Genomic DNA, 25,962 nt, shown 5'->3' with positions numbered 1-25,962 from the left:
CCCTGGCTTGTAGTGATCCCCGAATGTGACCGTGGAGATATCTGGTTTCCAGATATCTGCCTGGTCCCTCCTTGCAATTTTAGCAGGTCGGCAGAAGAGCTGATTCATTGCATTTATATCCCTCCTTTAGGGACGTGGGTGGCGCTGTGGGTTAAACCACTGAGCCTCTTGGGCTTGCCGATCAGAAGGTAGGCGGTTCGAATCCCCGCAACGGGGTGAGCTCCCGTTGTTCAGTCCCAGCTCCTGCCAACCTAGTAGTTTGAAAGCACGTCAAAGTGCAAGTAGATAAATAGGTACCACTCCGGCAGGAAGGTGAACAGTGTTTCTGTGCGCTGCTCTGGTTCGCCAGAAGCGGCTTAGTCATGCTGGCCACATGACCCGGAAGCTGTACGCCGGCTCCCTCGGCCAGTAAAGCGAGATGAGCGCCGCAACCCCAGAGTCGGCCATGACTGGACCTAATGGTCAGGGGTCCCTTTACCCTTATCCCTTCCTTTCTCTCCAAGGCGGCCACCACCCTCCTAATTTCTAGAATAACCCTGCGAGGAAGGTGAAGAGGCTGTGACTGACTCCCAGGTCACCTGGGGAGCTTCAAGATTGAGTGGGAATTCGAACCCAGACCTCCCAGGTCCTAGTCTGACACTCCAACCCAGTGTTTCCCAAACGTCGAGTCTCAATCTATTTCTGGACTACAACTCCCATCGTCCCCTAGCTAGCAGGACCAGCGGTCAGGGATGATGGGAGCTGTAGTCCAAAAACAGCCAGAGACCCGACGTTTGGGAAACTCTGCTCTAACCACTGCACCACATTGCCTTCCTAGCGTTCTCCTGCTATGGCTCAGCTCTATCAATTAAGCCGGGGGGAAGCAAAATGCCGTTCAGAGAAGGATCTGAAATGTTGCCCTCGAAGCTTGAACTGGATGTTGCTTTGAGACTTTTTTCTTTAAAATATAAAGCGGTAGAGAAATGAAAATATTAGCAATTATAAAAAAAATTCAACGGGGGAGACAAAGTGGTGCCATTGTGGCGAACATAACCCAGGTTTAAGGTGCCATTTGGCAGTGTGGTTATATCCGAGTTTCTAACGCTGCCACTGGCCCACTTAGCACTACCTGCTCGGACTGGCAGCCACAGCTCTCCAGGATCTCTCTCAACCCTTCCTGGACCCTTCCAGGAACCACCTCTGAGCGAAGGCCTTAGATTTAAGGCTTGCTTTCTTGTTGGGAATGCCTTTGGAGGCCGAGACGCAGCCCGCTCCGATCTCTTGGCGACGCTTCTCCAGGATTCAGAGCCCATGAACCCAGAGGCCCCGATCCAGCCGCTTCCAGGCCCGCAACCCGAGAGGCAGGCGTTTGCCGAAAGAAGACCAGGAACCACCATGTTTGTTTTTCAAATAGATTTTTCCCCCTTCCCCATATAGATATCTATAGACATTTTGAGTGCAACAAGTTCTGCGCTTATTATATATTTCGTGAGTATATATAGATATATATCTTTTAAAAATGTAGTCCATACTTTTGTTGAAAATATAAACTCCAGTCTTCCTTAAGGGGGTGGGGGAACGTATCCGTTCTGTTCCCAGGAGGGGCAATTGAAGGGTTACCCCAAAGAAAGGAAAAAAGCCCCGGCCGGCCTAGGGAGCCTGGGATAGGTAGAATACTTGTGCGCGGGGAGGGATTGTGGCCTTTGAAGGAGCCTTGGGTTGAAAGTGTGCGGGTGAAGGAGGAAGCGCGAAGGTGGGAGCCGGGCGGACGGTGCGAAGAATTAAAAGAGCTACAGCACACTGAAGGAAGCACAACGAGAGCTGCCGCCATTCGCTTAGCAAAGCCGTAGTTTTCCCTGCTCCCAGGTATCGAAGTCCAGCCAGCACATTCCCCAACCCATTTCTGCATTCAGCCAAACAGAATTACGGAAACTTAACGCTTTGGTCAGATTTCCTGAGACCACGAAAAAGGAGTGGGGGAGAAAGGGAAGGGACTTGCTTTCGAAAGATGCATAAAACCCCGCTTTTGAAATGTTGGGACTCTGCAGGCACTGTCTGACCAGGTGAGGCTGGTGGAAGACCTCCGGGGGGGGGGGGGGCTGGAAAGGCAGTTTTCTGGGGTTCCCCCAGGGCGGGAAACGCGGACGTCGGAGGGTATTGTGGCTCAGGGCATCTTTTTTGGCAGAGACACGGCTCTGAGCGCGTGTCAGCTGGGAGAGGAGATGACAGCTCTCCCTTCTGCCCCCTGAACTTCTTGGATGTTGGGGGGCTGCTCAGAGACCCTTGCCAAGGCTTTCCCAGAAGGCTCCCCCAACCCAGCAAGGCAATGCACATTGGCAAAGCACACAGCCGGAAGTGGGGGACCCAAGCAAGGACTGACTGCAAAGTCTGGGTTGCCAAACTTTGGGTTTTGCACGACAGCACAGACCTCCAAGCCTGGGGAGGGGGCCCAGACCTTTTCCAAAAGAGCCCCAGACCATACACACTGTCTCTGTCTTTCTTCCAAGCCTCTGGACTTGATTCTGGGGCTCCGGCATTGCAGCCTGGAGCCTCCGTTGCTCCAGAAATGCTTCGTCTGCTCACAAGCAGGCAGGTGTGTTTGTCGGCGACCCTGACCGCGTCTCCCTGCTGCCTCGTCTAGTGCAATAAAATGATGAGAGGAAGAGGCAGGACGGGGAGAGCAGAAGAGGAATCCTGTCTGCCTTCGGGGCAGCTTCGCCCTAGAGGAGAAGGGGGCCTGAAGCCTCCCCACGGCGGCTGGCAAGGGGGCCCGAAAGAAGCCAGAGAGACGTGGAAGGGGGATGCAGGCTGGTCTGTGTAGAGCCCGAATATCCTCCTCTCCTCCCCACCTTGGCAATCCCAGACCCCCCCCCAACAAGGGCTGCTGGGAAGCTGGTGGGAGGGGTGGCCAAGGAGGAAGCAGTTGACTCACAGGGGCTCCTGGACTTCCTGTTTACCCAGCATGCACATCCACCTCTAGGGACTGAGCTTCCCCAGCATCACTCAGAACTGCTTGCCGCCCCCCTCCCCAAATCTTCTCCCCAGAAAGCATCACTGCCCTGGTTTGCAGCCAGCTAACCCAGCTCCCTGGCAAGTCACATCGTGCGCTGCTTTCTGGAGGGAGAGGCCATAGGTTCCCCCCCAAAAAAAACCTTCTGAAAAGCACTTAAGCGCCCACCCCCAGTCCAGGGGGCGGGAAGAGTAAAGTGCCCAAGTGGCAAAGACGCTCTCTCCTATATGACACACATACACACACACACTCTCGAGGTGAGTCGGGGGTCTCCGGCGGTCTGTCGTCTAGCCAGCGCTATAAGAAAGGGTTGGTGGGGGGGTGTTTCGCCAGGGAGAAAGGGCCAGCAGGCGAGGAGGCCATCGGGGTCTGTGGGAGACAGAGACAGAGAGGTGGGTGAGTGGGGGGGGACGGGGACGGGGACGAGAGAAGGATCAACACACACACACAGAGACACACAAACACCCCAATCAACTGAACGGAAAGATCATCTTGAAATATCCAAAGATTCTGTAAGCTAGGGAGGGAAAGCCTATTTATTCCACTGACACCCAAACAGAGGAAAACACTATAAAAAAATTCCTTCCAGTAGCACCTTAGAGACCAACTAATGTTGTTGTTGGTGTGAGCTTTCATGTGTCTCTGAAGAAGTGTGCATGCACACGAAAGCTCACACAAACAACAAACTTAGTTGGTCTCTAAGATGCTACTGGAAGGAATTTTTAAATTTTGTTTCAACTACGGCAGACCAACATGGCTACCTACCTGTAAGAGGAAAACACTGTTTTCCTTCAGTTATTCTCAATAACGTAAGGGCTCCCCTGCCTGTTCCAGGATCCTGTTCCCACAGTGGCCAACCAGCTGCCTCTTCTGGGAAAACCAGAACCAGGATCCAAGCACAGGAGCGACCCTCTCACCTCCTGGGGTTTACGGCAACTGGGTTTCAGAAGCATCGCTGGGGTTAAAAAGGCAACCGTAGTGACATCTTCCTTTAAAGCCTCCTGCTGGAGGGAGTGCCACAGTTTAACTATCAGCTAGAAGGACTTTCTTTCATGTGCCCTGGATGCCCTCCAGTTAGGAGAGAGGGAGGAAAAAAATTCTCTACCCGCTTTTCCCGTGCTATGTGGAACTTTGAACATCTTCCTTGCCTTTCCCTCTGAACTGAAGAGTCCCAAACGCTGCAACTTTTCTACGTAGAGAGCCTGTTCCCACCCTGGCCCCTCAAACTGAGGAAAAAACATTGCTTTCTTTGATTAGTATCTAGATCACGTGAGCATCACCTGCCTTCGTACTGGAGCCTTCACGGATGCACACACACACACAGAGAGAGAGAGATCTAGGGGCTGGGGTGTGGAAAGGTGATCACAAGAGATGGGGAACTGGCAAGCAGGAGAGGTTGGAGGGCTGGAAGAGGAGGGGGAAGGAGAGGGGTAGGGGCTTGCTTACCACAAAAGGGTTGGTGGAGATCCCAACAGGCTGCCCAAGGGGTCTCTGTGCAGCTTTGGCAACAGAAAATCCACTGAATGGGGATCCTGAGGCAGGAGAGACACACAGAGAGAGTGAGTGAGTGAGTGTTGAGATGACTTTTGCCGTAATGAGATGAAATTGAAATACTTTATTGTCACTTGTACAACTTGTATGCAGTGAGATTACATAAGCACCGCCCACTCAGCTCTCTTAGTCTTAATTCCCCTCGTTTACTGACGGACACCCGCCAAACCCGAAAGTCAGTTGCCCTGTTGTTATCTTTTCATTCAGCAGTTTAACAGCCCAGGATAGAAGCTGTTCTTTACCCTGTTGGCACGACTAATCATGCTTCTATATATCTTCTGCCCGAGGGCAGGAGATCAAGAAAGTGCCAGCCAGGGTGTGAATCATCCCAGAGAATTTCCCTCACTCTCCTGAGGCAACGTTCTTCTGCTATTTCATCCAGTGGATTCACGGGACAGCCCATAATATCTTGTGCTGTATTCACCACCCTCTGTAGGCACTTCCTATCAGTAGATGTCAAACCGGCGTCCCACACAGTGATGCACTATGAAAGGACAATTTCTATTGTGGACCGGGAGAAGTAGATCATCAAATGTTGATTGACATCGTTCTTCCGCAATACTCTGAGGAGATGGAGTCACCCAGAGGGCCTAAAACACACCCAGGGAGGCTGGAAATGTTTTTATTTTTATTTTATTGCCTTTATATCTCCAAGGGTTCTCCTGCCCTCCTCATTTAACCCCCCAAACATCAGCCCTATGAGGTGGCTCAGGCTGAGAGTAGGTGGGGCAGGTTCAAGCCCTGGTCTCTCCCAAGTCCTGGCCTGACACTCTAACCGCTATAGACCGCCGCTGGCTCTCTTAAGAGAGTCTGGAGCTCAAGGTGGCATGTGCACGGTTCTCCCTGTCCTCATTTAACCCCCAGAGCAACAACCCTGCGAGGGAGGCTAGGCTGAGAGGCAGTGACCGGCCCCAGACCAGGCAAGCCAGCCCTCTGCTTCAGACATATTTACACTCTGCTTCAAATCCTGTGGGAAGCTTTTGTGCTATGTGCTGATTTCAGGGGCCCCCTCTCTGCTGTGCTGGTAAAGGTAAAGGGACCCCGACCCTAAGGTCCAGTCGTGGCCGACTCTGGGGTTGCGGCTCTCATCTCGCTTTACTGGCCGAGGGAGCTGGCGTACAGCTTCCAGGTCATGTGGCCAGCAGGACTAAGCCACTTCTGGCGAACCAGAGCAGCGCACGGAAACGCCGTTTACCTTCCCGCCAGAGGGGTACCTATTTATCTACTTGCACTTGGACATGCTTTTGAACTGCTAGGTTGGCAGGAGCAGGGACCGAGCAACGGGAACTCACCCCGTCACGGGGATTCAACCCGCCAACCTTCTGATCTGCAAGCCCTAGGCTCTGTGGTTTAGACCACAGCGCCACCCGCGTGCTGGTAGAAGGGGCTTAATCGGGGTCACCGAGGTCCTTTCCCTGTAGCATTCTCTCCTTCTCCCATGAGCCCCATGGGAACAAGGGGCAATGAGCTATGTGGGGACCCTCGACGGCCTTCCTCTAGCCTCGAGAGGTTTTGGCCACGCATGTAGAGCCCGTCAATGTGCCCATCACAACCCCAACGAGGGATAGGACCTTGACTGTCGTTTATTACCGTATTTTTCGCTCTATAAGACGCACCAGACCACAAGACGCACCTAGTTTTTGGAGGAGGAAAACAAGAAACAAAATATTCTGAATCTCAGAAGCCAGAACAGCAAGAGGGATCGCTGCGCAGTGAAAGCAGCAATCCCTCTTGCTGTTCTGGCTTCTGTGATAGCTGCGCAGCCTGCATTCGCTCCATAAGACGCACACACATTTCCACTTACTTTTTAGGAGGGGAAAAGCGAGTCTTATAGAGCAAAAAATACAGTAATTTTTTTCTATGAAGATGAGGCTCAGGCTGCTGAATTCCACAGCGCCTCAAATGTGAAAGCCCGCAGTTTCTCTGGGTGAGTGTGCAATGGCATGTCTACTTCTGGACTAAGTGCCACCCCCCGCAAAGAAAAGCACCTCTTACCGCCATTCTGCTGCTGACTCAGCATTGCTTGGGTCTGGAACAGAGGCGGTTGCTGGTGCTGCAGTGGGGAGGCGAAGACGCTGGAGAGGGGGGAGGTGGAGAAGCTGCTGGGGGACCCCACCACGAAGGCGCCTGCAAGAAGAGAGAGAGCCAGAAAAATGAGGAAGGGGCATGAATAACAGTGGAGGGTGGGGGATGCCTGGCTTGACGGCTGCACGTGTGAAAAGGACACAGCGGGTCTTAGGGGGCCACAAGCTTATGGACATGAGCCAGCAGTGTGATGCAGCAGCAAAAAAGGCTATTGCTATTCTCGGCTGCATCCACAGAAGTCGAGTGTCCAGATCGAGGGAAGGAATAGCACTGTTCCATTCCGCCTTGGTCAGACCACACCTGTCCAGTTCTGGGTGCCACAATTTAAGAAGGGTATTGTGCAGAGGAGGGCAACCAAGGTCAGGGGCCTGGAAACTGGAGGGTGTTGGGGATGCCTGGAAAAGACTGAGGAGAGAGGGCAGCCATCTTCAAACATCTGAAAGATGGAGCGAGCTTGTTTTCCGCTGCTCCACAGCGCAGGACCCAAACCGGCTGGTCTAGATGGGTCAATGGCCTGATCCAGAACACTCTTCCAGCTGTCTTCTATCTCCACATGTCAAAGGAGGTATTTCTCTGAATACCGGCTGCTGGGAACTGTGGGTGGGGAGAGCACTGTTGCACCCAGGTGCCGCTTGGCGGCTTCCTCCCGCAAGTATATTTACACAAAGGTGCCTTTTGCTACTCTCTTAAAGCCATCGAAGGGTCGGGTGCTGCCAACTGGGTTGCAGGGAGCAACGGGAGATGCCTGCCTTGCCAGAGGGTGGGCTAGATGCGCTTTGGGGGTCCCTTCCAACGCTACGGTTCTATGAGTCCTGCAGGGCAGAAGGCGGCTTACAAAACCCGCCCCTACTCCTCCTTTGCCCGACTCGCCGTCTCTCTCTCCGCCCTCCCACCTCTGCTCGAATGATAAGAACCACAGGACTGTAGAGTTGGACGGGACCATGAGGATGTTGACATTTCCATTGCACCTTAAGGAGCAGGCGTGTGGAACTGTTGCGTGTCACATGTCTGTTTACATTGCTTGAAGCTTCCGTTGTGAGTAGCTTTTGCTTTTCCTGTTCTCTCTGAGACGACGAGAGAGACGACATGTTTGTCCTGATTTATGATTAATAAATCTGTAGTTGTCGTATGCTTCCGCAAGCCTCACGCCTATTCTGTGTGCGCAGTTTGCTCTGCTGATAGTGTGCCCTGGCTCAGAAGCCTGGGTCCATACTCCACAGAGCAGCAAGCTCGGGAAGCGTGGTGTGCATGGCGTATTTGTGGGGTATGAAAAGAGTGCCACCATTCTCCTAAGAAAGAGGAGATGAGTGCTGAAGACTTGCGTCTATTACGTAGATCTGAAAGGGCCACAAAGGGCAAACCTCCAAAGAGGTATGCTGATGAGTTGGCTAAAACAGCAGTAGCTGCTGTTAGTAGCTCAGAGAAGGTGTGGGAACCTTCAAGCTCAGAAGCCCGAGTCGCTGATTTACGTCGGATGGTTTTCGCAGCGGGATGGCTGGAAGGAGGCGACAACAGAGGGCCCTCTAGCCCAAGCCCCTGCAATGCAGGAATCTCCCCCCACTCCCAAAAAACGGGGCTCAAACCTACGACCCCAAGAGTCTCAAGGCGGCAGGGAAAGGCTTACCTGGGCCCATGCCGTTGGTCTGGAAGGGGTTGGTGGAAGGCAGCGTGGGCTGAGCGACAGCAGAGGTGGCGAAAGGATTGGTGCAGGCTGGACATCAGAGAGAGAGAAAGAGAAAGTGCCCCGAGTTATACCACAAATGAAGCAACTGGCCTCTGCTACACCCCAGGAACGTGCCAGGGGTCCTCAGACTTTGCCATAGTAACCGAAGACTTGTGCCTAGAAATCTGCCCCTCCTTCTAAGACACACACCGCTCCCCAAAATTTCACGTCACCATTTTACTTCCTCATTGGATGACACACATGCACAGGCCTCGCTATGTGAGCACAATCAGTTCCTGCTCAACAGTATTTATTCAGTAAGCAGAGAAACGCATGGAAAACACACGGTTTTGCAGTACGGAGGGCTGACGAGGGCGGGGGAGAAGGCGATTTTGCGATGGATGCAGTTGTATAATAAATAAATTTATATATATATATATATATATATATATATATATATATAATACCCCGCCACTCTGGGCTGCTTCCAACAAAATATTAAACTACAGTAGTCCATCAAACAGCAAAAGCTTTCCTAAATTTGTGCATAGATTTCTGCATCTGACTCTCTGTATACCTGGCTGTGTCTATCTGACTCTCATGTGACACTCTCTCTCTCTCTCTATGTAACATTATGGTACAAATTCTTGGGATTAGCCAAATACTGCGGACCCCCCCCCCCCCGTTTTTCAAAAGCCAAGCAGTGCCACCAGACCCTCCAGTGTGTCCCAGTGCAAAACGAGGGCTCTGCCATCTCCCGGGCTGTGCATGTTGGTTTCTGCTTTCCTTCACTGTGCAGCGAAAGGGCTTGTCACGAGACAGGTGTTTACATTCCACAGTCTGTACTGTTGGAGTTTCTCACGGGAAAGGGAGACTGGATGTGACGTACACTGGTTTCCTGTTTTTCACTGTGTGATTCTCTCCGAGCTGTCGAGGAGAGAGGATGCATTTTCTGCTCCGGCAGAGGCAAGATGTCTTTCTGTAATATACCAGCTTTGAACTGTAAATAAAGCAATATAGAGTATGCAGCACGTACTCCTCATCCTTCCGCTGGGCACGAGACTCTGCTTTAAATCAACACGTGGTTATGGGCTCCAGAAGTCGAATCGGAGTGCCGGCAAAGGATCGGAATGCAGAGGGACAGATCGGATCGGAATCTGCTCTGCGCGTAGAGGTGATTGATGAGGTATGTGCTACTGCTCCGGGCAGCCTGCCAGCTTCTAGTTAATGGCTTTATGGCTTTATGGCTGGACTTTGAACCTTTAAAGCCGGTTTTGCCGGGAATAGGCAAAAGGCTCCCAGGCACAAGTCACTATGCTGGGGAAATCGAAAGTAACTTTTAAGTGCGCTTTTGGAATAAAGCAGCTGCAGCAGTGACGCAGCAAGATTTAAAGCAGCATATATGACGCTGAAGGCTAATGCCAGAGTCATGATGGCCCTTCAGGATGCTTGTGGGATTCCTAAGCTCAACAAGAAAAATTATGCCGACTGGGTTCTGTATGCAGAGGCAATTCTGCGGAAAGAGGGTTTGTTTGAGGTGATTACAGAAACCCCCCCAGCTCCAGTTACAGATGCATGGGAAGCTAAGGATTCCAAAGCAAGGGGAACTCTTACATTGATAGTATCCCCGGAAGAGCTCTGTCTATTGCGTGATAAGACCTCAGCCAGAGAAATTTGAGACGCTTTGAGAGAGGCTCACTTAAGGACAGAAGCTGGATCCACTATGTTTTACTTTAACAAGCTGCATAATATGGCTCTTGCTGAAGGTGGAGATGTGCGTTTACATCTGATGGAGATGCAAAATCTGAGACATGAGCTGCAACAGAGAGGACTCAACTTTCCAGAGGCTGTGTATTCTTTCATGATACTACAATCTTTGGGTTCAGGTTGGGAGTCTGTTGCAACCCAGATTGCTGTGCAGCCAACCGCTCAGCTAACAGTGGACTATGTAACTGCCGTGATTTTAAATGAAGCAGATCGCCGGGGTGCTAGCTGCATGGGCAAGGGGGAGTCTTCACAGACGTCATCCCATAGTGCAGTGGAACCACCAGATGGCGCCAAAGCTTTGAAGGCAGTGAAATGCTACTCGTGTGGACGTCTAGGCCATATGAAGAGGGAATGCAGATATCCCAGGGCCAAGACAGAACAGCGCAGCGATAGCTCATCGCGCGGAAAAGGCCGAGGCAAAGGCAAAGGTCCGGTGTCTAGGACAACGCAGCACAAGGCTATGGTTTCACGCTTCACTCCAAAGGTTGCAGAGGTCCAGAAGACGTCTAGATCTTTCTTCGTTGTTGATTCAGCGGCGACCCACCACATGTGCAACGATAAGAGACTGTTTGTGTCTTTTACACCGCAGGAAGGTGCGATTCACCAGGCGGATGACCACACTATTCCCAGTAAAGGCTACGGAACTGTTGTTCTTCACAGTTTGGACTTATCGATACAGAATGTGCTTTACGTGCCAGACGCCAAACATAATCTGCTCAGCGTTGGACAGCTGAATGAGCGGAACATTGACGTTTCCTTCAAGAACAAGAAGTGCATCATCACAAAGAAAAATGATTATGTATTGCATGCAGAATATGTTGATCGTTTGTTTGTTTTGTATTATGATGATGTTGAAAAGGATGACACTTGTTGCATTGCAGGTTCTAACAAAAGTTTGCATGCAGAATGTATTCACGATTTTCATAGAAAATTTGGTCATTTGCATTTTGAGGCAGTATCTAAAATGCCTGCCTTGGTTGAAGGTATGACTATTAAACCCTGCAGGTACCACATGAAGTGCAAAGCATGCACAGCAAACAAGGTGAAAATGGCTGCGAAAGGTAAGGTGTCTAGTAGGCAAGCTACGGAACCATACCAGGTTGTTCATGCAGATTTGGTTGGACCACTAGCGCCCTCTTTGGGTGGAAATAGGTACTTCATGGTTCTCGTTGATGCATTTTCCAGATATATTTTTGTGTACAATCTCAAGCAGAAATCAGAGGCTTTTCCTAGGTTCAAGGAATTCTGTGCTTGGTTGGAAAATGTGCACGGTAAGAAGATAAAGACTCTTTTCACTGATCGCGGGGGGGAATTCACTTCTCAGCAGTTTGAAGCTTTTCTGACTGAGAAAGGAATTCAACACGATTTGTCTAGTCCTCGCTCGCCATGGCAGAATGGACTTGCGGAACGGGCAAATCAGACATTGCTTCAAGGGTTAAAAACCTTGCTGCATGATGCCAATCTTCCAGAGAGTTATTGGGCCGAATCTCTCTCGTGTTTTGTTTACAGTTACAATCGCAGGTTATCTTCAGCGATTGGTTGTACCCCCTATGAGAAGATGTTTGGCAAGAAGCCATACATCAAACACATGAAGATTTTTGGTTCTGACATGTGGGTTCACTCACCACAAAATTCCAAGTTAGACAAGCGTGGATTGCATGGTATCTTTCTAGGTTATCAGAAAGGGTCTTACAGAATAATGATGACTGACTCTAAGACAATTAAGCTCACGAGAAGTGTTGAGTACAATGCAAAGTGGGGGGAGAATGTGGGAATTTTCCAATGTTATCCTGATGACGGTGATGAGACTGAGGATAGTCAAAAGCAACCACAACAACCCACACCCACTGATGAAGGTTCTGAGTCTGAATCTGAAACTGAATCGGGTGATTCAGAGGATTTCAAGAGTGCGAAAGCCTCTATGCGACCCTCTGAAAGCTCTGATCAAGAATTGGAGGAACCATTGTTCACAGTAGGTCGTTTTTCTCCTAAGAAGGAAGAGGAGAGTGTTGAAGACTTAAGGCTAATTCGCAGGTCACAAAGAGCCACAAAAGGCAGACCTCCAAAGAGATTTGCTGATGAGTTTGCTACGATAGCAGTAACAGCTGTTAAAAGCTCCAAGAAGGTATTTGAACCTTCAAATTTCCAAGAAATCCAGGGTTTGGATTCAAAGGAAGCTGAGCCATGGTTAAATGCCATGAAGGCTGAGCTTGATTCCTTAGAAAGGAACAAAACATGGGAGCTAGTTCCAGTAGTTCCAGGAATGAAACTGCTTGGAAGCAAATGGGTCTTCAAAGCGAAGACAGATCAAAATGGCAAGATAGTCAGACACAAAGCCAGATTGGTAGCCAGAGGTTTTGCACAGGTACCAGGTGAAGACTATCACGAGACCTATTCACCCACAGTGAGATATGAAAGCATTAGGCTTATGCTCAAGCTAGCTGCAGAGGAAAATCTACACATTAGTCACCATGATATTAATACAGCTTTTCTGTACGGATCTCTAGATGAATCACTTTATATGCTTCCACCTGATGGCGTACAGGTAAAACAGGGATTTGTTTGTGCTCTGAAGAAATCCCTTTATGGTCTCAAACAAAGTGCACGGTGTTGGCACACAAAACTCACTGAAGTATTGTTTTCTCTAGGTTTTCAGCAAGGAAAAGCTGATCCATGTGTATTTGTCAAAGAGGAGGGGCAAAAGAAACTGTACTGTTTGTTTTATGTTGATGATTTATTATTCTTTTGGAAAGATGTCGCAATGTACAATAACGCCCTAGCTCAACTGAAAGAGCACTTTGACATGAAAGATCTTGGTGAGGTAAACAACTACCTATCTCTGGAAATAGAGAGAGATCAAGATGGTAACATTCTAGTACACCAGTCACGGAAAATTGCTGATGTGTTAAGCAAACTAAATCTGATGGATGCTAACCCTGTAGACACACCGATGACAACAGGTTATCAGGTAGATGACACTGAAGAAGCATTTTCTGACACTACACTGTACAGAAGTGTGCGAGGCAAGCTAAACTTCATTGCCAGATGTTCAAGACCAGACATTGCTGTTAGCTGTAATTTGCTAAGCAGACAAGTCAACAATCCTAGTGTCAAGGATTGGAAAGCTCTGAAACGCATAGCGCGGTATTTGAAAGGCACTATGCATTACAGACTGAGATTTAACAATCAGAAGTCTGGTGGTCTTGAGATATTTGCAGATGCAAGTTTTGGAAGTGACACTACAGACAGGAAAAGTACGTCTGGAGTTTGCTACATGTACAATCAAGGTCTGTTTGATTGGTCATGCAAGAAGCAAACAACAGTTAGCTTAAGTACTTGTGAAGCCGAACTGAATGCACTGTCTTATTCACTTAAGGATTGTGAATGGTTAGTACAATTGTGCAAAGATATGAAAATTCCTGTCAAATGTCCAATCCAGGTTTACCAGGACAACAAAGCATGTTTGGCTTTGCTGAAGTCTGAAGGTTGTAAGCAAAGCACAAAGCACTTGCAATTAAAGTTGCAGCATGCTAGGGAATGTATTCAGAAGGGACTCGTAACGGTGTCCTATATGCCAGGTAATGAAATTCCTGCTGATGTATTGTCCAAGATTGTATCGAGGGATCAACACTGTACCTATGTGCAGAAGTTGGGTTTGTACTGATATTGTACGAATACGCTGCCCAGTGATGTTCACAGAAAGGGGGAGGATGTTGGTTTCTGCTTTCCTTCACTGTGCAGCGAAAGGGCTTGTCACGAGACAGGTGTTTACATTCCACAGTCTGTACTGTTGGAGTTTCTCACGGGAAAGGGAGACTGGATGTGACGTACACTGGTTTCCTGTTTTTCACTGTGTGATTCTCTCCGAGCTGTCGAGGAGAGAGGATGCATTTTCTGCTCCGGCAGAGGCAAGATGTCTTTCTGTAATATACCAGCTTTGAACTGTAAATAAAGCAATATAGAGTATGCAGCACGTACTCCTCATCCTTCCGCTGGGCACGAGACTCTGCTTTAAATCAACAGTGCATCCCTGCAAGTCATGTGACCAGCGTGAGAGCATGGCGCCCCGAAACAGGTGTTTTTTGGGCACTGTAATCTCACAATCTTTTGGGCACCTCCCAAAAGGGGATGTCCCAGACAGCTGACAGGTATGTGCCACAGATCCCCGGTTGGGTTACGCAGATCCCAATTGGGAGCACTGGTTTAGCGGGTTCTTTTGGTGGGGTTTGTTGCTGCTCTCGATATTAACTTTTTGTAGATTTGTTTTTAGATCTTACTATGACTTGCGTGAAAATCGTTCTGCTTGGTTGTGTACTTTTTTTATCTGTTCCTTTCACTGTTTATGACTACTTTTGTTATGTTTGTAATTATGTAAATCTTTCCGTGTTGTGAACCGCCTTGAGCTTGGCTTTAACTGTGGAAAGGTGGCCTACAATTAAAACGATGACGATCTTTCATGTGTGGGTAACTGAAGGTTCACACAGCAGCACCTGAGGGCATTCTCTTTCCCGTTTAGTTCTTAGCTTATCTGTATTGTTTTCGTATGGATTTATGTTCTGTATATATTATGATTATTTCTAATCGTTCTTGGGGGGTTTTTTGTTTTGTTTTTTGAATTGTTCTATTTATTATTGTTCGTTTGCTGCGATGCAAGACACTTTGATCACCGCCATGGGAAAAGTGGCCTACAAATAAATAGAAGATGACGACAGCAGCAACCATCAGAACCGAGAGGAGGAAGGAAAACTACTTACCCCCGTAGGCCGTGGCTGGGCTGGGCGGGGGCAGGACAGGTGACTGGCTGAGGGCCCCAAAGACACTGGCAGAGAGAGGGGGAGGAGGAGGAGGAAGCAGGTAAGTACAGGCTCTCTGGGAGATGCACCCAGAGGCCACTTAGACTCACACACACACACCCGTTGGCCAAAGGCAGAAATGTCCACAGACCCACCAGCCCCAAACCAGTTGATCCAGAGGGAAACCCATTACCTGCTTGGGACTCCGCCCACTCTGAAGGCCCCGCCCATGTCTGGAATGCCCACTCCTGGTTGGCTAGCAGGGGAGGCGGGGAAACCGCCCATGTGGGTTCCACCTGCAAGGAAGAATATTAATTAATATTGGTTTGTTTGGGAGTTATTGGTTTGTGTTTCTTTGTTCTTGTTTTAATCGTGTGTTTTGTGCTTCTATGTTGCATTTTTATGCTGTGAACTGCCCTGAGATCTGCTGATGAAGAAAGATATACAAAATTAATATATTTTTAAAATTTTCTCTCTGTCTCTCTCTCCCCTCACCCCCACCTTCCCACCATTTTCCCAGACCAGGACTCGAGCTGGTTTACACAAATTAAAACATAGCAGGTAAAATACAAAAAGCTAAAAGCATATAATATGTAATAGCTTAGTTACATTTTAAACTATCTTTTACCGTATTTTTTACTCTATAAGACTCACTTTTTCCCTCCTAAAAAGTAAGGGGAAATGTGTGTGCATCTTATGGAGCGAATGCAGGCTTCGCAGCTATCCCAGAAGCCAGAACAGCGAGAGGGATCAATGCACAGTGCTCCCTCTTGCTGTTCTAGATTCTGGCTTAGCCCCTCAGTCCCTTCCCCCACCTCCCGGAAAAGCCCCCAAGAGCCGTGCTCCCTTTCACGAGCCGCGTGGAGCGTGTGCGCAGCTCTTGGGGGCTTTTCCCCAAGGAGGGAGAAGGGCAGCCCGTCAGTGATGGGCTGGCCTTCTCGCTCCTCGGGGAAAAGCCTGCAAGCGCCGCACCCACGCTCCTCTCGGCTCGTGAAAGGGAGCGCTGAGCAGAGCCTGGGATGCAGACAGGCTCTGCTCAGCGCTCCCTTTAAAGAATATTTTTTTTCTTGCATTCCCCTTCTAAAAACTAGGTGCGTCTTATGGAGCGAAAAATACGGTATGTTTTCACTTTTAATGCAACAGAATTAAAGCAATGCAAAAACAAATCTGTTAAAATGCAGGTAGTAGAAAAAAATCTGTCAGTTCCCAAAGGCCTGTGGGAGCAAAACAGTCTCCGCCTGCCGACGAAAGGAGAACGAGGAGGAATAAAACATTGCGAGGATAAAATAGGGGGGTGAGGAACTATAGGGGAGGCGGAATATAAACGGAATGAACAAAATATTAGTACCGTATTTTTTGCACCATAACACTCACTTTTTTCCTCCTAGAAAGTAAGGGGAAATGTCTGGGCGTGTTATGGAGCGAATGCCTATGGGTGGCGGGGGGGGGATCTGCTGCAGTCGTGAGCAGAGGATCCATGGATCCCCTTCCTTCCCCCCTCCTCCGTGGCTCGCTTTAAAACAGCAAAGCAGGGGAGGAGCCGCTTACACAGGTGTAAGCGGCTCCTGTCTGGTTGGCTGCTTTAAAGCAACCGTGCTCTCTGTCCCTCTCTCCTCCCTACTCAGCTCACTAAATAGCAGCAAAGCTTTTCAGCTCTCTAAGCCGGGGAGGAGGGAGAGAAGCAGAGCCTGCTTGTTTTAAAGGAGCAAAGCGGGAGAGGAGAGGAGCCTTCTCCCCTTATACCCCTCTTCTGCATTATTAGCAGCATCCTTCTCCACACACCCCACACATTCTCCTTGTCCCTTGAGTGCTTTTCCTTCCCTCCCCACTTAAAACGTGGTTACAAAGCACAGATCCACATGGATCCTCAGGATTTTTGCACTGGGTCACCCCAAATTCACCATCAGATCACATAGCATGTCCATGTCTACAGCCTGCACCAAAAATATCACGGATCCACTGTTGCCTGCGACTGCAGTGGTGCAAAAACGTAGTTACAAACCATGGATCCACATGGATCCTCAGGATTTTTCCATTGGGCTCCCCAAACTCACCGTCAGATCACATGTCTGTGGCCACAGCATGAACCACAAAAATCATAATCCACTGTTTCGTTTAGAATATTTTTTTTCTTGTTTTCCTCCTCTAAAAACTACATGCGTGTTATGGTCAGGTGCGTGTTATAGAGCGAAAAATACAGTACTTACGGGGCATGTTACCGGCTGCCATGGGCTGGCTCTGGAAAGGGCTGTGGCTGGCGGCTAACGCGTCCCCAAAGGTCACTCCAGCAGGACTTCCTCCAAAGGCATCGAAACTGGTGAAGGCGGCCTGGGCTGGCACCTGGCCTGAGAAAGAGAGCGCAAGAGGGATTATTTAGCCGCAGTGTTGTGCATGGGTTAAGTTCCTTCTCTGGCCTGTCCTGAATCTACCACCAATAGATTTCTTCCTGCATCGAAGGGGCCTCCAACCCTCCAAGTCTAGGGCTCTGACCTCCTCGAGCAAATCTGAGTGCAGGGCATTAGGAGAAAAGGGAGAACGTTCTCATAGAATCGTAAGTGTTGGAAGGGACCCTGAGGGTCATCCAGTCCAACCCCTTGGCAAGGCAGGAATACTCCCCTCCATCACACCTTCTTCACCCCTCTTTTGTAATACCATAGGAAAGCAATTAGAGCCTGTTGGATCTGCCCAGTGACCCAGCTACTGCAGAATCACGTTCTCACCAACTCTCCAGGTTTGTAAGCACACCCTGTGTCTTAGCGGTCCGTTGTCTAAATCAGGGTTTCCCAAACTTGCCAAAGAGAAAAACAACTACCAGACTTTTAGAAGACATCTGAAGGCAGCCCTTCTTTAGGGAAGCTTTTAATGTTTAATAGGCTATTGTATTTTAATATTCTGTTGGAAGCCACCCAGAGTGGCTGGGGAAGCCCAGCCAGATGGGCGGGGTATAAATAATGAATTATTATTATTATTGTATGCTGCCAGGTGCCATAAGAAAGCGGCAGAGATAGCGCAGGATAGTGCGCACCCCGGAAATGATCTCTTTCAGCTTCTGCCTTCTGGAAGAAGGTACAGGGTTATAAAGGCCAGGACTAGCCGCCTGAGAAACAGTTTCTACGCAATGCAATTCTGGTTCTAAACGCAGCATAAGGGGTCTCTATAGTATAGTGTACTTTAAAATGGGGTTTCAGAGTTTTTAGGGGTTTTTGAATGTTTTATGTAGTTTTTCAATTTCATTGTTCTGCATGGACAATGACAATAAAGATATCGTATATTATTGGCTCCCTGACTGTTTTTGGACTACAACTCCCATCATCCCTGACCACTGGTCCTGGTACCGAGGGATGGTGGGAGTTGTAGTCCCAAAAAAACCCAGCCAGAGACTGTTTGGGAAACCCTGCTCTAAGTCAAGGAGCCGAAAGCCAGTGTTTTCGTTTTTCTTTCCCCATGGTGGAAAAGGCAGCTCCCCCAACTCCCTGGTTGCTTGGGATCCCCCCCCCCCGATGCCCATTTTGAAGCCTCTTCAGTTAACACACTCCCTCCAGATCAAAACTGTCCAGCCAGACACACCCACCCTCTCTCTGGTGTGATAAGGAGCCACAAGAAGTTACTCACTCCCAAAAGCAGGGAAGGCTGTGAAGGCAGGTCCAGGCTGAGGGGCAGCAAAGGGGTCTCCCCCAATGTCGGCCAAGAGGTCCATACTGGCTTTCTTGGCTGGCTGGGGGCCCTGCGGCTGGCTCCTGTCTGCAATCTGGAAAAAGAAATTCAAAGACTATCTTCAGAAACATTTACAGATAGGTAGCCGTGTTGGTCTGCCATAGTCAAAATAAAAAAAATCCTTCCAGTAGCACCTTAAAGACCAACTAAGTTAGTTCTTGGTATGAGCTTTCGTGTGCAAGCACACTTCTTCAGATACACTGAAACAGAAGTTGCCAGATCCTTCTATATAGTGAGAAGGTGGGGAGGGGTATTACTCAGAAGGGTGGTGGGAATGGGAGATTGGCAGATAGCTGAGATGAGCCTGCTGACGACTCTTAACGACTGTAATAGGTCTTACAGGAAAAGGCAAGGGGTGAGAAGGTGAGAAATGGCTTAGTCATGTATAATGGGATAAGAATCCAATGTCTTTGTTCAAACCAGGTCTCTCCATGGTTTTAAGTTTGGTAATGAGTTGCAATTCAGCAGCTTCTCTTTCCAGTCTATTTCTGAAATTCCTTTGTAGTAAAACAGCTACTTTGAGATCTTGTATAGAATGTCCTGGGAGATTGAAGTGTTCTCCTACTGGTTTCTCTGTTTTGTGATTCTTGATGTCAGATTTATGTCCATTTATTCTTTGGCGTAAGGTTTGGCCTGTTTGTCCAATATAGAGAGCTGAAGGACACTGTTGGCATTTGATGCCATACACAATGTTAGATGATGAGCAATTGAATAGTCCCGAGATGGTATGTGTGATGTTGTTGGGGCCAGTAATGGTGTTGTCCGGGTGTATGTGGCAGCAAAGTTGGCATCTGGGTTTATTGCAGGCTCTGGTGCCAGTGTCCGTGTTAAGTCTGGTTGTAGTATTATTGTGGGTAGGCTCATCAGCAGGCTCATCTCAGCTATCTGCCAATCTCCCATTCCCACCACCCTTCTGAGTAATACCCCTCCCCACCTTCTCACTATATAGAAGGATCTGGCAACTTCTGTTTCAGTGTATCTGAAGAAGTGTGCTTGCACACGAAAGCTCATACCAAGAACTAACTTAGTTGGTCTTAAAGGTGCTACTGGAAGGATTTTTTTTATTCAGAAACATTGTAAAATTAAAGAATGCTAGAGTGATGTTGGACTGAAAATAAGCGGTTTCCAGCTGTACAGGTTAAAGTTAATGATAGACTAAGATTAAGATTAGGACTAAAGATGTTTAAAGAAATGGAAATCTGACAATTAAGAGGGAAAATTTTAACGTTACATTATATTAAGATTAAAGATCAGGTTTAAAGAAATTGAAGATATATATTACAATATTATATTAAAGTTAAAGATTGGGATTAAAAAAAAAAGTTGAGAAGAAATTGCTGGACAAACAATTTGGATTGGAATACAAAAGAGGGAGGTATGAGGAAGTCCAGAAAATAAGTAAACTAAAAAAACGGAAATGGAAAAGAGATATTGTTTTTAATTGTTATGCTTTTTGTTTTTTATTGTTGAATTGTGTTTTCTTTTGTGTGTTTTTGTAATCTTTTTTTTCTTTTTCTTTTTTGAGATATGTATTGTGTATGTTTTTCTCTTTCTTTCTTCGTTGTTCAAAACTTAAATAAAAATCATTTTAAAAAAATAAAAAAAATAAAAGTGGTCTTCAGGAGACCATGCTAAAGCACCTGCAATCTGGAAAAAGGAAAGCCGGTCAGAATGAAAGGCCGGGATCCTGCCCATCAAGAGATCTCTCCCCCCCCCCGAGCCCGGCATGCACCACAAATGCACTCTGAAGCAAGTTGTGGCCCACTGAGGTGCTAAGGGAGAATACTGTGTCCTGGGCTGTATATTGTTGGAGCATAAGGAGAAAGCTTTATGTGGCTTTAGCACGCAGAAGATACACAGCGGCTAGGAGAAGAGGGTATCGCAAAGGTCTCCCTGGCACGCCATGCTTGTTTTGAACTTGAGCAAAGTTTCAGAATCTACTGATTCTGTGGGGCAGGATGGATTGTTGGTTGTTGAGAAGCACTAGGTGAACATGTTCCTCTCTAACCAGACCTTTGGTAGTATATGGCCTTTTAAACTGGGGCGAGGGGGCAGTGTTGCTTTTGTTTGTTATTATATTATGCAGTTCTGTGAACCGCCAACCTTCCGATCGGCAAGCCCTAGGCTCTGTGGTTTAGACCACAGCGCCACCCACGTCCCTATGCCTTATCCTCTGTGAATTTCTCGTTTCTCACTGTCTCTTGCTTGAATTTTCTCCAAATTACACAAGCCCCGAACACTGCAAACTACAGCCCACCGCCCCCTGCCCTGCTACTCCCCAACAGCTGTCAAAAACCTGGTATCAGAGCTTGTGAAACAAGGTAGGGGCCTAGCCTGGGCTGGCCAGCGAATGGAAAGAATTTCTGAGCAACTTAGTCGAGCCAGAAGGATGCCCGATACTCCCAACCTGGCTAGGCTTGGCTGCTGTAGGCATGGCTCCTGAGTCTCCCAGCAGCGTCTTCACTTCCACCGTGGAGCTTTGGGATGTCAGCGAGGGCAGGTTTTTGGCTTGCTCTGGAGAGATGTACCTGCAGGGGGAAGCCAGAGGAGAGGATAGACCACCGCCCAGGATAATCTCCCCACCCTCTCATTCCTTGGGGGGTGAAAAGTCAACATTTCGCCTTTGGAGTAAGACGTGAAAATAAACAGCCCACGCCAGTTTGCAGAATTTCATCTGAGTCCTTTACCACCCATAAGCTCCTGGATTTGAGCTCCCCTTGAAGGACAGGCTCCTGTCATTCTCACCATCTCTTCTTCTCATATTTCTCCTGCAGAAACTCCTTCACTTTCTGAGGGTCCTGGGAATCTGGCAGCAGAGACGTCCGCGAGTCAAAGGTGCCCAACCAGATCTTCCGACAGGCCTGGGGTGGGTAAGGGGCCCAGAATTATTTACTTCGTAAGATTTAGACACTGCTTGCTTGTAATAGAAGGGACAACTCAAAGAGAGAGAAACAACAGAATCATCAATAAAAGCTACTATATAATCAAAAAAATTAAACTAAAAGGGGATAAACACAAATCGACCAGGCAGGCTTGCCTAAACAAGAATGCTGTTTAGCAGGAGCTGGAAAAGTACGGGGAAGCCACCTACCTGATGTCAATAGTTTAGGTACTGCTGCACTAAAAGATACAGGTTCTTATCAATGCATATGAGGAATAAGGTGCAATTCAGAACTCTGGGCGTTGTTCGGGAAGTGAGTGGGCTTGAACCGAGTACCACAGGAGAGGACCGTCACCTGCCCACCCTCTGAAACCTCACTTGTGCCTTCCGTTGGCCTCTCAGTCACCAAACCGAGCTCGCCACCTTGCTGTTATAAATTGTCTTATATATACATGTAAGAAAGCAGGACACAACTGCCATGAAGGCCTCAGCGGGGCCCCGACTCACCTCGTTCCCACGGGTCTGGAGGTACTGCACCTCACTCTCCGTGAAGGTTGTCATGGAGATCGACTTGACCCGGTGAGGGGGATTCAGGCCACGGCTGCATTGGGGTGGGGTGGGGGAGAAGAATCACAAAACTGTAGAGCTGGAAGGGACCCCCAAGGGTCATCTAATAATAATAATAATAATAATAATAATAATAATAATTTATTATCTCGCCCTCCCCAGTTGAAGGCAGGCTCAGAGCGGCTAACAACAATAAAAGTAACACAGCATTCTAAAATCAATTCATTCTAAAATCAATTCATTCTAAAATCAATTCAAATCAAATTAATGGCAACCATTGGGCTAGAGTTCTGCAAGGATTACAAAAGGAGGGGGGTCAGACTGTGCCTTGGCCAAAGGCCTGGTGGTACAGCTCCGTCTTGCAGGCCCTGCGGAAAGATGTCAAGTCCCGCAGGGCCCTAGTCTCTTGTGACAGAGCGTTCCACCAGATCGGGGCCACGGCCGAAAAAGTCCTGGCTCTGGTTGAGGCCAGCCTAACCTCCCTGTGGCCCGGGACCTCCAAGATGTTTTTGTTTGAAGACCGTAAGGTCCTCCGTGGGACATACCAGGAGAGGCGGTCCCGTAGGTACGAGGGTCCTGGGCTGTATAGGGCTTTAAAGGTTAAAACCAGCACCTTAAACCTGATCCTGTACTCCACCGGGAGCCAGTGCAGCTGGTATAGCACTGGGTGAATGTGATCTCGCAGCGAAGACCCCGTAAGGAGTCTTGCTGTGGCATTCTGCACCCGCTGGAGTTTCTGGGTCAGTCTCAAGGGCAGCCCCACGTAGAGTTACAATAATCAAGCCTGGAGGTGACCGTCGCGTGGATCACAATGGCTAGTCCCAGCAATGCAGGAAACACAGCAAAGAGAAAAGCACCTGCTGATTATAGCCACTGAGTAGATGCTCTCTAGGGGAGAGCAGGAGAAACCAGGCCTTTGAGTTCAGCAAAGTGTGTGTGCTTTTGCAAGAGAGACACCTTGGTGAAGAGAATGATGTTGACAGCTCTCTGAGCTGCCAGGAAAACGCAGAGAATGCTGTGCATCCTGAGCCGCAGAATCCAGGAGAGGTCTGGGCCCTCAGGGAAGAGAGCCTAGATGTCGACTCTGCCCCACTGGGCTCCTCATGGCCCTGTCCCCTAGCGCTCTGACCTGCTGATGCAAGGATTATCTCTGCCCGTGGCAGTTAATTATTAAGAGGGTGGGAAATGAAATATCCAGAATGTCACGGAGAGAGGAGGAACCCCATGTGGGGAGAACTTCCTCAGGGAGTCAACCTGGATTAGGGATCTGGGCAACCTCGGTGGGGCAGGGGGAAAAGAAATTAAGGACTCATATCACGACAATTTAAGAACACAATCTGGCCCATCTAGCCCAGCCTCCTGTTCTCACAGAGGCCAACCAGATGCCCATGATGGGAAAATCTGCAAGCAGGATTCGAACACAAGAGCAACTCTCCCTTTCCTGTGCTTTCCAGCAACTGGTGTTTAGAAGCATTGCTACCTCTGACCACCCAGTAGCCATCGAAAGCCCTCTCCTGGTCCATGAATTTGCCCAATCCTCTTTTAAAGCCATCTAGGTTGTTGGCCATCACCGCCTCCGGTGGGAGGGAGTTCCGCAGTTCAACTATGCTCCGTGTGAAGACAGACTTCCAGTTATCTGTCCTGAAGCTTCCAGCATTTGGCTTCATTGGAAGCCCACGAGTACTAGCGTCGTGAGAGAGGGAGAAAAGCTTTTCTCTATGCCAGGCATAATTCTACACACTTCTACCATGTCGCCTTTTACTCGCCAGGTTGACAACGGCTGGCTTAAAAGCATTCCACAGATTTCCTTTTTTTCCACCCTCCCTCTCATGTCAGCCATACCCCACCATCCAGGGCAACAACCCGAGTTTCTATTTACTTTGGTCAAAAGGTGTTTAACCTGCCTTTCCGCTCAAAGGGGAGCTTATGAAACTCTTATTTGTTTTAGCGAAGAGATGCCTCTGCCTCCCACTGGCCAGCGAAGGCCAAAGAGCACGGCTAGCATCAGGGAGCGGCCCAGGATGCATTGCGCCGTCTTGCAGCAGCCAATCCCGCGCTATCCCAGAGGTCCTTCTGCACCCCACACGAAGCGCAAACAAGGCCTCTTCCAAATCGCTGGTGCCTTCTGTCTGTTTCGTCATCCGCTGCCCTCCTTTTAATTGTGCGCACAGTTTCTAAAATTTTAAAGGTAAAGGTAAAGGTACCCCTGCCCGTACGGGCCATTCTTGACAGACTCTAGGGTTGTGCGCCCATCTCACTCTAGAGGCCGGGAGCCAGCGCTGTCCGCAGACACTTCCGGGTCACGTGGCCAGCGTGACGAAGCTGCTCTGGCGAGCCAGCGCAGCACACACGGAAACGCCGTTTACCTTCCCGCTATAAAGCGGTCCCTCTTTATCTACTTGCACCCGGGGGTGCTTTCAAACTGCTAGGTTGGCAGGCGCTGGGACTGAGCAGCGGGAGCGCACCCCGCCGCAGGGATTCGAACCGCCGACCATGCGATCGGCAAGTCCTAGGCGCTGAGGTTTTACCCACAGCGCCACCCGCGTCTAAAATTTTACTTGCTGCTTTATAACTCCCGCAGTTTGCTGAGGGTCGCAAATGGGGAGAGATGCTGTTGCGCTCAAGTCCTGCTTGTGGGTTTCTTCCATTCGTTTGGGACATCTGGTTGGCCACTGTGGGAACAGGACGCTGCCCTAGAGGAGCCACTGCACTCCTCCCGCAAGACTCGTCTCACGTCCTAAGCCTCCAGATGATTTTGCCAGGTGGTCTCATATACGTCACAGAGGTGACAAGCAAATCCAAAGGTCGTCTAGCCTTCAGTCAACCTGGAGTCAACCTGGAGCCCCTCAGCGGTTTTGGAGTACAGCCCCCAACCCTCGGCCAAGGCTGGCTGTGGGGCTGATTTTATTATTTATTTATTAAATTTGTATACCGCCTTCATCTGTAGATCTGAAGGCAGTTCATAAGATCGAGACACATAATAAAAACAAGGGCAACAACAGAAACAAACCAGTATGTTTCCGAGCACAATTCAAAGTGTTGGTGCTGACTTTTAAAGCCCTAAACGGCCTCAAAGGCCCAGTATATATGACGGAGCGTCTCCACCCCCATCGTTCTGCCCGGACTCTGAGGTCCAGCTCCGAGGGCCTTCTGGCGGTTTCCTCCCTGCGAGAAGTTACAGGGAACCAGGCACAGGGCCTTCTTGGTGGTGGCGCCCTCCCATCAGATGTCAAGGAAATAAACAACTATCTGACTTTTAGAAGACATCTGAAGGCGGCCCTGCTTAGGGAAGCTTTTAATGTCTGACGCTGTATTGTTTTGAATATTCGGTTGGAAGCTGCCCAGAGTGGCTGGGGAAACTCAGCCAGATGGACCGGGTATAGATATTAAATTACCGTTACATTATTATAACCATTAACCCCTTCCCCCATGGGGTCCCTGACGCAGCTGGGAGGGCGCCAGGTTGAGGAAGGGTCTCCATCGCCCCGCCCTTGGCCCCGCCCCCAGGAGGCATTCCGCGTGGGAAAAAGCCCCGCCCCCGCGCATAGCGGCGTGGCCCCGCCCCCTGGCCTCGCGCATAGCGGCGTGGCCCCGCCCCCCGCCGCACTCACAGCGCCCCCGAGCAGGCGGTGCAGACGTAGCTGCCGATGGTGATGTCCACGTAGGTGACGCCGCGCTGGCCGCACTCGAAGCAGAGGCGGCTGGCCGGCTCGGAGCTGACCAGCTCCCTCACCCGGCGGGACCAGACCTCGGCCTCCGAGTCCCGCGGGGAGCTGGGCTTCCTCGCCCCGGACGCCGCCATCCGGGCGCGCACCTCAGCCGCCTCGCTCCCTGTCAGCGCCGCCGCCCGCCGCCGCGCATGCGCCCAGCCGCCCCCCGCCGCGCACGGCGCATGCTCCGCTCTCCTCCGGCTGGGGCTTCCCCCCGCCCCGCCCCGCCCTCTCCCGGCGAC

At 49.5% G+C, this 25,962-nt stretch overlaps 1 protein-coding gene across 1 annotated transcript; it reads right to left on the bottom strand.

Moving 5' to 3' along the window:
- Window positions 1-1,377: 1,377 nt before the first annotated feature.
- Window positions 1,378-25,862, bottom strand: AGFG2 (ArfGAP with FG repeats 2). The gene is made up of 12 exons (XM_080979807.1): window positions 25,622-25,862; window positions 21,951-22,044; window positions 21,308-21,423; window positions 20,970-21,090; window positions 18,461-18,596; window positions 17,056-17,193; window positions 15,042-15,144; window positions 14,810-14,874; window positions 8,250-8,336; window positions 6,536-6,667; window positions 4,436-4,521; window positions 1,378-3,358 (listed from the first exon to the last, which is right to left on the bottom strand). Exons 1-12 carry the CDS (start codon window positions 25,810-25,812, stop codon window positions 3,287-3,289), a joined length of 1,341 nt encoding a protein of 446 aa, XP_080835933.1. The 5' UTR covers window positions 25,813-25,862; the 3' UTR covers window positions 1,378-3,286.
- Window positions 25,863-25,962: the final 100 nt, after the last annotated feature.

Source organism: Podarcis pityusensis (genome assembly GCF_964106645.2).
Source record: "Podarcis pityusensis genome assembly, chromosome: 13".
Lineage (NCBI taxonomy): Eukaryota > Metazoa > Chordata > Lepidosauria > Squamata > Lacertidae > Podarcis > Podarcis pityusensis.
The sequence above is the reverse complement of the archived record's forward strand: the minus strand, read 5'-3'. Positions and strand labels throughout refer to the sequence as shown.

What these genes read in the sequence shown, in the direction of transcription:
- AGFG2 (XM_080979807.1), bottom strand. Translation starts at nt 25,812, where the DNA reads ATGGCGGCGTCCGGGGCGAGGAAGCCCAGCTCCCCGCGGGACTCGGAG. An exon ending in GGCAGCCGGTAACATGCCCC is followed by an intron (nt 15,145 to 17,055) that starts GTAAGTACTGTA and finishes TCTTCCTTGCAG; the next exon opens with GTGGAACCCACATGGGCGGT. An exon ending in GACCAACGGCATGGGCCCAG is followed by an intron (nt 6,668 to 8,249) that starts GTAAGCCTTTCC and finishes CTCTTCTTGCAG; the next exon opens with GCGCCTTCGTGGTGGGGTCC.